General features: G+C 38.0%; 1 protein-coding gene across 2 annotated transcripts in view; it reads left to right on the forward strand.

The window, feature by feature from the left end:
- The window catches only part of PKN2 (protein kinase N2), a 55,946-nt gene that overhangs the window by 40,879 nt on the left and 2,918 nt on the right, over positions 1-12,149 (forward strand). The window contains exons 7-20 of one of the 2 annotated variants that reach the window (XM_071750617.1): positions 174-359; positions 645-754; positions 2,539-2,682; positions 2,810-2,885; positions 3,200-3,374; positions 3,646-3,775; positions 4,218-4,372; positions 4,464-4,539; positions 4,628-4,719; positions 5,757-5,933; positions 6,523-6,585; positions 6,688-6,764; positions 8,080-8,222; positions 10,961-11,068. In XM_071750617.1, coding sequence (XP_071606718.1) covers positions 174-359; positions 645-754; positions 2,539-2,682; positions 2,810-2,885; positions 3,200-3,374; positions 3,646-3,775; positions 4,218-4,372; positions 4,464-4,539; positions 4,628-4,719; positions 5,757-5,933; positions 6,523-6,585; positions 6,688-6,764; positions 8,080-8,222; positions 10,961-11,068 — 1,712 coding nt within the window. The remainder of the gene's footprint in view (positions 1-173; positions 360-644; positions 755-2,538; positions 2,683-2,809; positions 2,886-3,199; positions 3,375-3,645; positions 3,776-4,217; positions 4,373-4,463; positions 4,540-4,627; positions 4,720-5,756; positions 5,934-6,522; positions 6,586-6,687; positions 6,765-8,079; positions 8,223-10,960; positions 11,069-12,149) is intronic. The other variant, XM_071750618.1, reaches the window with a different exon arrangement.

The following is a 12,149-nucleotide window of genomic DNA, read 5'->3' on the forward strand; positions in this document are numbered from 1 at the left end:
CTACATATTTGCTTTTTTAGTGCTCATTTTCAGTATATTTGTCTCTCTGAGATCTGTCTCTGGATTTCACCTGGTATTTGTTATACCCTGTGATGGTCAGAATACGACCTATAAATCAGTCAGTAGGCATTCACTTTTTTTGCTTAGGAACATAATTGTTTTTCTTGTTCTAGGTACCCTGGAAGTTAGGCTAATGGGCTGCCAAGATATTTTGGAAAATGTCCCTGGGCGATCAAAAGCCACATCGATTACGCTGCCTGGTTGGAGCCCAAACGAAGCCAGATCATCATTCATTAACAGAACCAGTAAAAGTAAAAGTGGGACTAACAGAAACCTTCTGAAAACTGATGACTTGTCCAGTTCAGTATACTTCTCTTATTTATGCATATCTTTTATTTACATTTTAATGTGCATGCCATGTTCTGTAACTTAAAATGCTACATTGATTCTAAGCTTTAAAGGTTTTTTCATCTGTCAGGGTGTTTAAAAAAACAAACAACAAAACCACAACCCCACTACTATGCCCGTAAGAACCAATTCAATATGAGATTCTATTTTTAAGGGAAACTTACAGTAATTTGTTTTGTTTTGTTTTACAAAGTGCTCTGAAAGATTTATGCTGAATTTGTGTACTTTACTTACAGATGAAGTTTGTGCTGTACTGAAGTTGGATAACACTGTGGTTGGTCAAACTAGCTGGAAACCAATTTCCAATCAGTCCTGGGATCAGAAATTTACACTGGAACTAGACAGGGTAAAAATGCAGTCTTCCTTCACTGTCAGCTATAGTAAATTCTTTAAATTTTTTTTTTTTTTTTCTTTTGACTATGTTCAAATTTCCTATGTGCAAGTATTACATCCCTAACAGAATGAGTCCCCTGGGGTTAAACTGTTATGCTGGGCTGGCATTCTAGAGAAATTACCTTTTCTGGCCTACAAATTAACATAATATTTTTATGAAGATCTAACTCTTAGCATTGAGCATGTGATAAATGGTGCTTAACTTTTTATCAGGATCATCAACTTCTCAGTATTTATCAGTAAATTCTAACATCAGATAGATTTTAAATATTTTGTTAAAGCTGTGCCATAGAATTTTTACAGTGCTTCTGTAGGATTTTTCTTGTGTTAAACTGATACGGTCTTCAGGAATAATACATACATTCACTCATTGTTCTTTCCCAGAACTTTAAATGCTACTTGGAGGACACAAGTATCTGAAATGATAATTGATGTTTCTTTCTCACACCTTTTAGAGAAAATTTCTATTACATAGATTTAGTCAGGCATTTCTTTTTTAGATACACAGTAGTCATAGTACTTAAATGTACAAGGATTTTTTTTTTTTCTCCATCATTTTCTCCATTAGAATAGACTGAAAATTAAACTGTATTTTAGGGAACCTAAATATCATCTCACAGTATATATTTAAAACAAATGAGGTAGAGGGGAGAAGCCACCTTCCTGGTTTTGCCTCTTACCCCACCCCTCCAAGCTGCAAACGAGATGCCTTCTATCTAGGAAGGAAGCAGCTCTAAACCTGCAGGTTAAATTCAAGATCAGGTTAGCAATGGGGCAGAACAAAACTTATCAGCTGTGGAGTCCAGAAACCTTATTATTTTCAGGTTAAGACTAGGACTAGTCAAAGTTTAGTAGCTGCTCCTACCAGCCTAGTATGTGTCCAGTTCACTATTTTTTTACTCAATATTAGGTGGCTTTTTGGTGCCAGAAAAGGACCCTGCTTCTGCTGGGCATGACCACGCATCCTTCCATGTTTGAAATGTGCGTTCCAAACCCCATCATGTTTTTATCTGTTGCTTCTTAACTTCTGTTTCTTTTAAAGCCTACAGCTATCATATAAAGACAGTAAATAAACACATCATGATGAATCATGAGGCTACACTACCTGCACTTAGTATACAGTGCTGCCTTGTGTTATACTGCAGGATTCATGTTTCTGTGACTAGCATATAATGCACCCTAAGAATACATAAATCTCACCAGCAATATATAGCAGTAGTTCTTGTTAGTTTAAAATTTTTTACTCCTCTTCATGATGTTGTGACAAAAATCATATATACTCCTAGACATGCTGTAGGAAGTTTTGCATCATGGTCTAAAGTACTAAAATATCTCTATGCAGCAATGAAATGCAACTTAAACTTGTAAATAACATGGAAAACTAGTAAAGCTGAGCTTACAACACAGGTAAACACAGGTAAAAAGTTATTGTCAGAGGATGAGCTAAAATATCTGAATCTAGCACTGTTGTTAGACTGACTCAAAGTCTGGTGACTGTGATTCTCTGCTTCTGGGGAAATTTTACACTCCCACTTTTATTTGGACACTGGAGATCACATGTGAACTGAAGTGAAATGCTACGGACAGCCTGGTGAAAGCTTGCTCAGGATGGGTATTTAGCCCAGGCAGTCCTTCAAAGTGACATCTCTGCATCTTGAGTTGCCAGGCCTTGCAGAGGTGACTCTTGCAGAACAATTACTAATAAGCAATTTCCTGTGTTTCTGCTTCCTGTCACAGTCACGTGAATTAGAAATCTCAGTTTATTGGCGTGACTGGAGATCTCTGTGTGCAGTAAAGTTTCTGAGGTTGGAAGATTTCCTGGATAACCAACGGCATGGCATGTGTCTCTATCTTGAACCCCAGGGCACTCTGTTTGCAGAGGTAAGAAGGTTTATATGAAACACTTGAGCACGTATTCTATTGCAGAATAGTTTAAGAAGTTTTTCTTCTTTTAAGAATGTATTTTGTTCTGAAACCTGAACTGTAACACAAATTATTTGAATTGCAGGTTACGTTTTTTAATCCAGTTATTGAAAGAAGACCGAAACTCCAGAGGCAGAAGAAAATTTTTTCAAAACAGCAAGGTGATTGTTTAATATAAACCTTAAAAATTGTTACAGATCTGTGCAATTATTTATACAGAGGCTTAATAATTGTGTGCATAAAACTGTTGATAATTTGGCATTGCATTTATAAATGTTTTCTTTTAGAATTTCTTACGATGCATTATCATTTAATAGTGAATAATAAGAAATTCCTGAGGAATATTACAAATTCGGTTTGTTCTTCCTAAACTATAAACTGATTAATATGATTTTTTAAAAATAATTATAGCTTTTGGTAATAAGTAAGGAAATTATTTACATGCTCTATTTTCTTTTTTTCACAATGTCCACAGGCAAAACATTTCTCAGAGCTCCTCAAATGAATATTAATATTGCCACTTGGGGAAGGCTGGTAAGAAGAGCTATTCCTACAGTAAATCACTCTGGCACCTTCAGCCCTCAAGCACCAGTGCCTGCTACTGGGCCAGTGGTTGATGCAAACATTCCTGAACTAACACTGTCAACCAGGTAGGTGATACCTGGAATTTTTAAGTACTTTAATGAGCAAGAGTAACAGCGAGATGCTTATACCCTAACAGATGTATTGCTGAATAAACAGATTTGACATACAAGACTGCAGACCTTTCAGTGTTTTAATATGGACTTTTATTTTAGAGACAGATCTACACACGAAAGATTTGTTTTAGGAGACATCTATGTACATACAGTTTTAAGTTGGGCTTCATACTGTTAAAAAAGTCTCTACTATACACTGAGGAGTTGCTTGTTTTCATCTTAGTGACCCTCCTGTAGCCAAATTGGACTTTGAACTTGAGCCTGAGCCTCCACCTGCTCCACCACGTGCATCTTCCCTTGGGGAAATATGTGAATCTTCCTCTGAGATAAAGGCTCCTGATGTGCCATCTCAGGCAAGTACCTTTAAGAATTTTTGGCTATACATAGAATTTAACAAAGTTGTAGTAATGGCATCTTTGTGATGGATTTCTTCCCTTAGATTTCAGCATTTACTCCCTTAATCCTCACATCCTGTCTCAATGGAATGCTCCAGTTACTCATGGTGGCAAACTGTTGCAGTGTTTGGTGTGTTCAACTCTCCGTGTCATTGGTTCCACCACACAAAAAAACCAAAAAGCTCAAAATCATTAGAGCATTCAGGCAAAAATGGGCTTACTAACAAGGAGTAGAAAGACTGGAGCAATAGGCTTCATCAGTCCAATTAAATGCTTGCTTGCCAATATCATCTTAAAGTATATAATTTTAGCTTAGATAATTCTTGGGTTAAGAATTTCACATGCTTCTAGTTAAGATTTCTGCAGTCATTTGCCTTCATAATTAGTCTTAAATTTTCAGACTTCTTTTTCTTCACAGGATGAAGTAACAAATTTTGATTTTGAAAATGGCAGAAATAGTATCGTCCCAAAACTCCAGCCTGAAATAATCTGTGAGCCTGATGTTCCCCATTCAGACATAAAATACACCAACACCCGAGAGCCTGAAGACAGAAGGTATAAATGCAGTGGTTTTGCTGTTGATCTGAATAATATCTCTTAAAGTTAACGAACTAGAAGTTTTTTGACTATTTTTTTATATGCATAGATCACAACAAAGATTTCAGTTCAATCTGAAGGATTTCAGATGTTGTGCTGTACTGGGAAGAGGACATTTTGGAAAGGTAAATGTCAAAAGGTATTCACATGTCAAAACTACATAACAACTTTCTAGGTATAGGTCCTAAATTAATCACTTATCTTCTGTTTTAGGTGCTGTTGGCAGAGTACAAAAACACAAACGAGATGTTTGCTATTAAAGCCTTAAAGAAAGGTGATATTGTTGCTCGTGATGAAGTAGACAGGTCAGTTTGTAAAATATAATACATGGATTCTATAAATCATTTCTGTTTATCTGCATGCAATACAACTCTAAGTTCTACCATATGATAGTTAAGGTCAGTGAAAGAACAAAACAAGTTGTCTCCCTGCTTAGTTGGCTTCTGCAGGTGTGTGGTCTTTCTTCTGTGGCAAAGAGGGAGCAGTATAGCCTGGGAATATTGGTTCCTTTAGTGCTCCTCATACCATGCTTGTAGTACAGCTCTGACTTAAAGTTGATCCTGTTTTTTATTTAGGTTCTCTTGCAATTATTTATCCTAATTAGTTGTTCTATAGATTTCCATTGCATTTCAGGAGGACAGTGACTTTTTATTTTCTTTACTGGCAGAAACACCTAAAATAGTATTTTGCAACCTGTAACACATTGTCATATTTATCCATACTTTCCCTTAAGTCCTGTGTATACTCCCCAGTTGTGGGGTTTTAATATTTTTGCCCCAAAACTCAGATATTTTCTTTGCTCGGAAGTAAAGTGGCAGTTACAGAACTGTGTAGTTCTAGTGCAGGGGGTTGCTGTTACCATTGTTTAATTGTGTCTATATTAGTTTGACTTGCAGGAATAAAAGTAATTGTTAAGAACAAGCCACAGAATAACCAGTTGGCTTAGGGAGAAATAATCTGGAATGTCTATAGTACTGTCACTCTTTTCCCACTGTATGTATTGTGTATAATTAAAATTCAAAATTGACTGAAGTTAATGTCACATGATAAAACTACATATGTAATACAAATCTGAGTATTTGAAAGGAAAATTGGCAGGGTACAATTTTCATGGATTGCTAGGCTTCTTTTTTCATCTGTGAAAGCTAAATCCAAAAAGGATTTTGCAAATCCTGACATCAGCTTCATGCGTGTGCAAATATTAAAAGCTCTCTCTTGAAACAAAATATGTCCTTATCCTGAGGAATAGAGAAAAAACATAAGATATAACTTACCAATAGTCTGAGAGTTGAAAAATTATGGTTCAGAATTCATCTTTAAATTTTTACTGATTTGTTTGCAGTTTGATGTGCGAAAAGCGAATATTTGAAACTGTGAATAGTGTAAGACATCCCTTCTTGGTGAACCTTTTTGCTTGTTTCCAAACCAAAGATCATGTTTGCTTTGTAATGGAATATGCTGCTGGTGGGGATCTGATGATGCACATTCATACTGATGTCTTCTCTGAACCAAGAGCAGTGTGAGTATTCAGCCCTTTCTGTGGCATCAAGTGAAGGGTATTTTGTTCAGTGGATAAGAGCCAAGAGCTTTATCACCACATGCCTCTACATTATGCCATTTCACTAAATGCTCTTTAAGTTTTTTTAAGGGTCAGAGATTGTAACTGGTTTTGTTAGAAAATGACACATGCAGATTCAGTTCCTGAATCCACACTGAATTTTAAAATTATATACACATTTAATGTTTATACTACTTTTCTTTTTCTTTCTGTTTTTTTAATAACATAAAAGAAGTAAATGGAAAGTTTAAATTGCAGACAAGACTACCAAAGGAATGATTGAGCAAAATTAGAAGTCCTTCAATGCCATGGCAGTGGAAAATATAAAAATTTAACCTGGGCTGAGCAAACATACTATAGCTTGAAAGCTGCAAGTTTAAGCATTTTTGTCATCTGGCTTAAAAATATCTGACCTTATACAAAACTCATGTGTACAGAAAGAACAACTGATAATCTTCAAAACATGGTTAAGAAAACAGATATATAATAATGGGCTTCAAATTATGAAAAGCAAGGATAAAATCCATTGAAATTTTAACTTTTTCAACAGATTCTATGCTGCATGTGTGGTTCTTGGACTTCAGTATTTACATGAACACAAAATAGTATATAGGTAAGTAGTCAGTGACCCATTTCCAACAACTGAATTTCAGCTGTTGTGAATGGTACTGAAGAAACATCAGTGATGCAATGTTGTTCTCAAATGTTCATTTAGAGATTTGAAGTTGGATAACTTATTGCTGGACACAGAAGGCTTTGTGAAAATTGCTGACTTTGGTCTTTGCAAAGAAGGTAATGGCCCTTAAATTTTCTTTCTATAAGAATTCCAAGTCTGTCATACTCATGGCTGCTTCTTGAGACTGCCAAATCTGTATAGTGTGTACTTACCTTGTATTGCTTGAAGGAAAAAATACACCTCTGTACAAATGTGGATATAGGAGGGAGTTCTGTATTGGGGAAATGTAGCCTTGTTTTTTAGTAATTTTTTTTCAGCTGTGAGCATCACCTACTTGATTCTAGCTCCATATCTCTGCTTATTAATAAGGCATACTGCTGCATTTTACAAGTTTCCAGAAATAGCATTGGCTTTTTCTTCATTCTAAACACATCAATATTGTACAACAAAATCAAGTACCATTATACCTTACACTTTATCAATTCATTATCTATTTTTTTTTAACTTTGAAATAGTTGCAACTCTTTAAGTATGTGGAAATTACATACAAATTATATTATAGATTAAAATAAAAATATTTATCCCAAAAGCCAAGATGCTAGAAAATTACTTTCAAGCATCATGCTTGCAGCTGCCTTTCAAGTAGGATGTTAAATAGAGGCAGCAACTGAAAATGCAGTCTTTCTCAAACCCCACTGTGGGAAAACATCTGGAGAGGTCTGTTTCCTTCTCTAAGTTGTATAGCCTGACCTCCATATCTTTTCCTGTGGGACAGCCTAAGAGGGAATTCAGTAAATTCAGTAGGTGTTCAGACCACTGTCTGCAAGTGCTGTGACTGTAGCTACAACAAGGTCCATAAATGACAAAAGGAGATGAGGATAAGGAAAGCTCTATGATTTACTGGCTACTACAATAAGGTTTCTGCAGCACCTCCACCCATAGTGCCAGAACAGTCCTTGGGGTGCTGATGTCCCAAGCTGTGCCTTGCACTCTTGCTAATACACAGGGCTTATTTTGAGCAAAATTGTTTCACTGCACTCCATGTTTTACTTCACATTGTTTTGCCACTACTGAGGCATCTGTAGTAGGCATGTTTGACTGAACTAGCACACCACACTTTCTTCTACTATTCAGTATAAACATAGTGTAGGACTGTCACCCAGTTTTCTTTGCTTGGAAAACAAAGTTGTAACTGGAAGCTTAATTTGGCTTAGTGCATATAGTTAAGGGTATAAACACACTGAAGCACACATGGAACAAGGGCATGGGAGGGAACAAGGGCAATATTTTACCTTATTGGCCTGAGCCTTTGGGACAGGCCCTGAAACTACAGTATTGGCTGAGGTTGCTCTATAGAGAGGCTTTACCTGCCAGAGGAACAGAGGTTGTAGAGTGGCAGAAATCACTGCTTGCTTCTCATTAACTTTTCAGGAATGGGATTTGGAGACAGAACAAGCACCTTCTGTGGCACACCAGAATTTCTTGCTCCAGAGGTGCTGACAGAAACTTCCTATACAAGAGCTGTAGACTGGTGGGGTCTTGGCGTACTTATCTACGAGATGCTAGTGGGTGAGGTAAGTTCTAGTAAAATGTTAAAAACATTACAAAAATCAAGATGCCAGACATTTAATGTGCTCTGTCACAGTCGTATCCACACTTGTATATACAGGATGTATAGGCATAACTTGTTTTACAGTGAGCCTTCTTAATGTGTTTCATCAAGAACTATTAAATATTGAGCAGCTACTTTCCTTATCCTAGTTGCTGTAATTAACACTGTAGAAGTTGATGAGTGATGTCATGAGCTTGAATTAGCAGCAATGGCGAGAATCATAGAATAATTTGGGTTGGAAGAGACCTCTGAAGGTCATCTAGTCCAACCCTGCTGCAGTAAGCAGGGACACCCTCAACTAGATCGGGTTGCTCAGAGCCTTGTCAAGCCTCACCTTGAATATCTCCTGGGATAAGGCCTTGACGTGGTTTGGGCCAGGATAGTGAATTTTCTGTCTTGTAATATTTTCCTTTTTATTATCACTGTTTCATTAAAGCTGTGCAGTTTCATTTCCAACCCGTAAGTCTCTCTCCCATATTCTCTCTCCTTTCTTTATCGGGGAGGGGGATTAATAAGGAGCATCTGTCATTTAACTGCCTGCCCAGTGTTCACCCGTGACAGGCCTCAACTACCTCCCTGGGCAACCTGCTCCGTTTTCCCACTAACCTCATGGTAAACAACTTTTTCCTGACATGAAGTCTAAATCTGCTCTTCTCTAATTTCAAGCCATTGACCCTCATCCTATCATCCAGGCCCTTGCAAACAGTCCCTCTTCCAGCTTCAGGTACTGGAAGGTCACTATTAGGTGTCCCCAGAGCCTTCTTTTCTCCAAGCTGAACAACCCCATGTCCCTCAGTCTGTCTTCATAGAGGGGTTCCAGCCCCATGACCATTTTTGTGGCCCTCCTCTGGACCTGCTCCATCAGCTCCATCTCCTTCCTGTGTTGAGGGCCTCAGAGCTCACGCAGTACACGCAGGACTCCAGGTGAGGTCTTACCAGAGCAAAGTGGCAGAATCCCCTCTCTTGATCTGGTGGCCACACTTCTTTTGATGCAGCCCAGGATGTGATTGATCTTATGGGCTGCAAGTGCTCGTTGTTGCTCATGTCCAGCTTTTCATCCACCAGCACCCCCAAGTCCTTTTCTGCAGGGCTGCTTTCTAAAACTTCATCCCTCAGCCTAGTGCAGATTTTTCCATCCCAGGTGCAGGAACCTGCACTCGGTCTTGTTGAACCTCATAAGGTTCTCCTGGGACCACCTCTCTGGTTTGTCCATCTGGTCCTTCTGGATGATGACATCCTGTCCCTCTGGCATATTGACAGCACCACTCTGCTTGGTGTCATCTGCAAACTTGGTGATGGTGCACTTGGACCCACTGTCTGTATCATTGATAAAATTACTAAACAGTACAGATCACAGTACAGACCCCTGAGGGACACCACTTGTCACTGATCTCCATCTGGACTTTGAGCCATTGACCACTACCATCTGGGTGTGACCATCCAGCCAATTCCTTATCCCCTGAACAGTCCACTCATCAAATCCATATCTCTCCAACTTGACAAGTAGGAGGGACCTATAGGTTGAGGGGGACCGTGTCAGTGGCCTTGTGTAAGTCCAGATAGATCACATCCATGGGTTGTCTCGTCCAATGCTGTAGTTATCCCATCACAGGAAGCCACTAGAATGAGTGAGTCCTAGCTGGTCCAAGACTGAAGCTGTAGATTTGTGGTTTATTTTGTTCTTTTGTTGTTTGGTTTGGTTTGTTCTTTTAGATTTTTAGTTTTGTACTGTTATGCCTTAGGTTGAATTACAGTAAATGCCACATTAATATCAGTGTCTCTAAGCAAGAGCACAGCACAACTGCCTTCGGGCAACTCAGTATCCAGCACACACCTCTTATCATCAAATTTGGCTATGTACATCTATAGTAAAATTCTGCTTTCAAATACTTTTGGGGAGAAAATAAACTTCTGCAGTTTAAATGGAAGTGAACTTTAAGGCTTACAGCTGGATAGTAGTGAAGAAATATGCCAGGTGTGATGCTGCTTGCCATTTGAATTACACATGCACTAAAATAGAATGCCCCAGTTCCATTTAAATGAGCTGTTATAAATAAATTACTATTGAAATGTTATTTAACACTGTGGATATTGCTTTACTTCAGGTCCATTTTGTTGTAGGATCTTCCAGGTGATGGCTTACATGCTAAAAAACAGATGAAAAGCTATAGATTTCCTCATTCTTTTGTCCTTTTTCAAAAAAGATGATAATTCAACTTCCTTTTACTTAGTTTAAGTTAAGGAGAAAAAACTTGCAGGGTGTTGCCTACATCTTTCAGGCCATTTCAAAACAGTTGGAAAATTGTGAGCTGTAACATGCTAAAGATATTACAAGAACAAATTAGTTTTGACTATTTACTTGTGAATGGTGGCTTCCAAAGAAGAGCTGATACATACTTTTCCCATTCCCTGGATATCTTGTATGAAAGTTCAAAGAAGATCCCCATTTTATGTCTTTACACTTCTAAAACCACATTTTTAAAGCACAGTCCTTCAGTAAAACTTGAGGGATAATACCACCATGCCTTACTTTTCTCTCTTCTGTATGGAACACTGCTGTATCTGTTTCTGGAAAAAGGAAGACTTCATTTCAAGGGGTCTTAATTCCAGAGTGTCAGCTGAATATATGTTGTTTTCAATTACAATTGTAAGGTATTTTAAAGCCTGTTTAATAGTATTTTTAAATTACTTTCATGATAGTCTCCCTTCCCTGGAGATGATGAAGAGGAGGTATTTGACAGTATTGTGAATGATGAAGTAAGATATCCACGATTCCTGTCTACAGAAGCCATCTCTATCATGAGACGGGTAAGCACATCATCTTAGTGTTACACTATACCCTACTTGCCCTGTTTCCTCTTCAACATTAAGGCAATTAATTACTTCTGTGAGGAAAAAATACATTAATAGCCTAGGCTTGTTTTTTTTTTCTCTACAATTACATTTCAGGCTTGCCTCATTTATGCTGTGCCATGCTGCCTATTGCCTTAAATGAAGACTAACATGCTGTTCCCACTTTATTCAGGAGCAAGTTTTTCTTTTTAAAATATAAAACACTACAGCCTCTATTTTCTAAGTTTTCTATTTGTTTCTAGCCAGAGAAGTTCAGTTCTCATTTCCTAGCAGAACACTGCTGCATTGACCTGTGTGGTAGATTAACATGGTCACATGAATATTTTAGTTCAGACTTGTAAATCTCTTTGGTTTCGTTCCAACTGGGGCAGGGCACCTGCAGTCCCAGTCCTGACAAAGAACAGCTGATTTTGTCCATGGTAATTATTAGTGCTAGTCCTTAGTGTAGTGTAATGCTTCTACTTATCAGAAAAAGATACTTGAGCCTCTTAAAGTTGGAAGCTCATCACAGTTAATAGAAAGGCAGCTTCTGGAGCAGCTTCTTCACTTAAATATCTGACACTGAATATCAGTCCAGCACCCTATTCAGCAACATGCTGCAGCATGTAAGTTGAAGCATGTCACAGTAACTGTGATGGAAGTTATTTAAATAATAGCATAAAATGTTGCTTTCTCCCAGGGAGAGAGTGTTCATCTAGAGCAAGAAGGAAAAATAGGTTTAAGTCAGGACCTGGGAAGAGCTTTTACTGTGAAAATTATCAAGTCATTATCCACAGGGGACTGCTATATAGCACTTGAAACAAGGGTCTGCTCACAGCAGCATGATTCACCAGTAGGAGTATCTGACTTCTGGTGTTAACTAGAAACACCACTTATTTGGGGTGCAAAGCAGCACTCAGCCCTCTCATGGTGAATCAACTGCTGTGAAATAGCTGGGTGCAGAAGACAGCAAAGTTGTCTGCCAAGCCAAAGAGGAATATTACTGGCTTATGTGAAGTCCATATCCTTTCCAGAAAAAGCCTGCTTTCCCCTCTTT

The sequence above is a fragment of the Heliangelus exortis genome, chromosome 8 (assembly GCF_036169615.1).
Source record: "Heliangelus exortis chromosome 8, bHelExo1.hap1, whole genome shotgun sequence".
Classification (NCBI taxonomy): Eukaryota; Metazoa; Chordata; class Aves; order Apodiformes; family Trochilidae; genus Heliangelus; species Heliangelus exortis.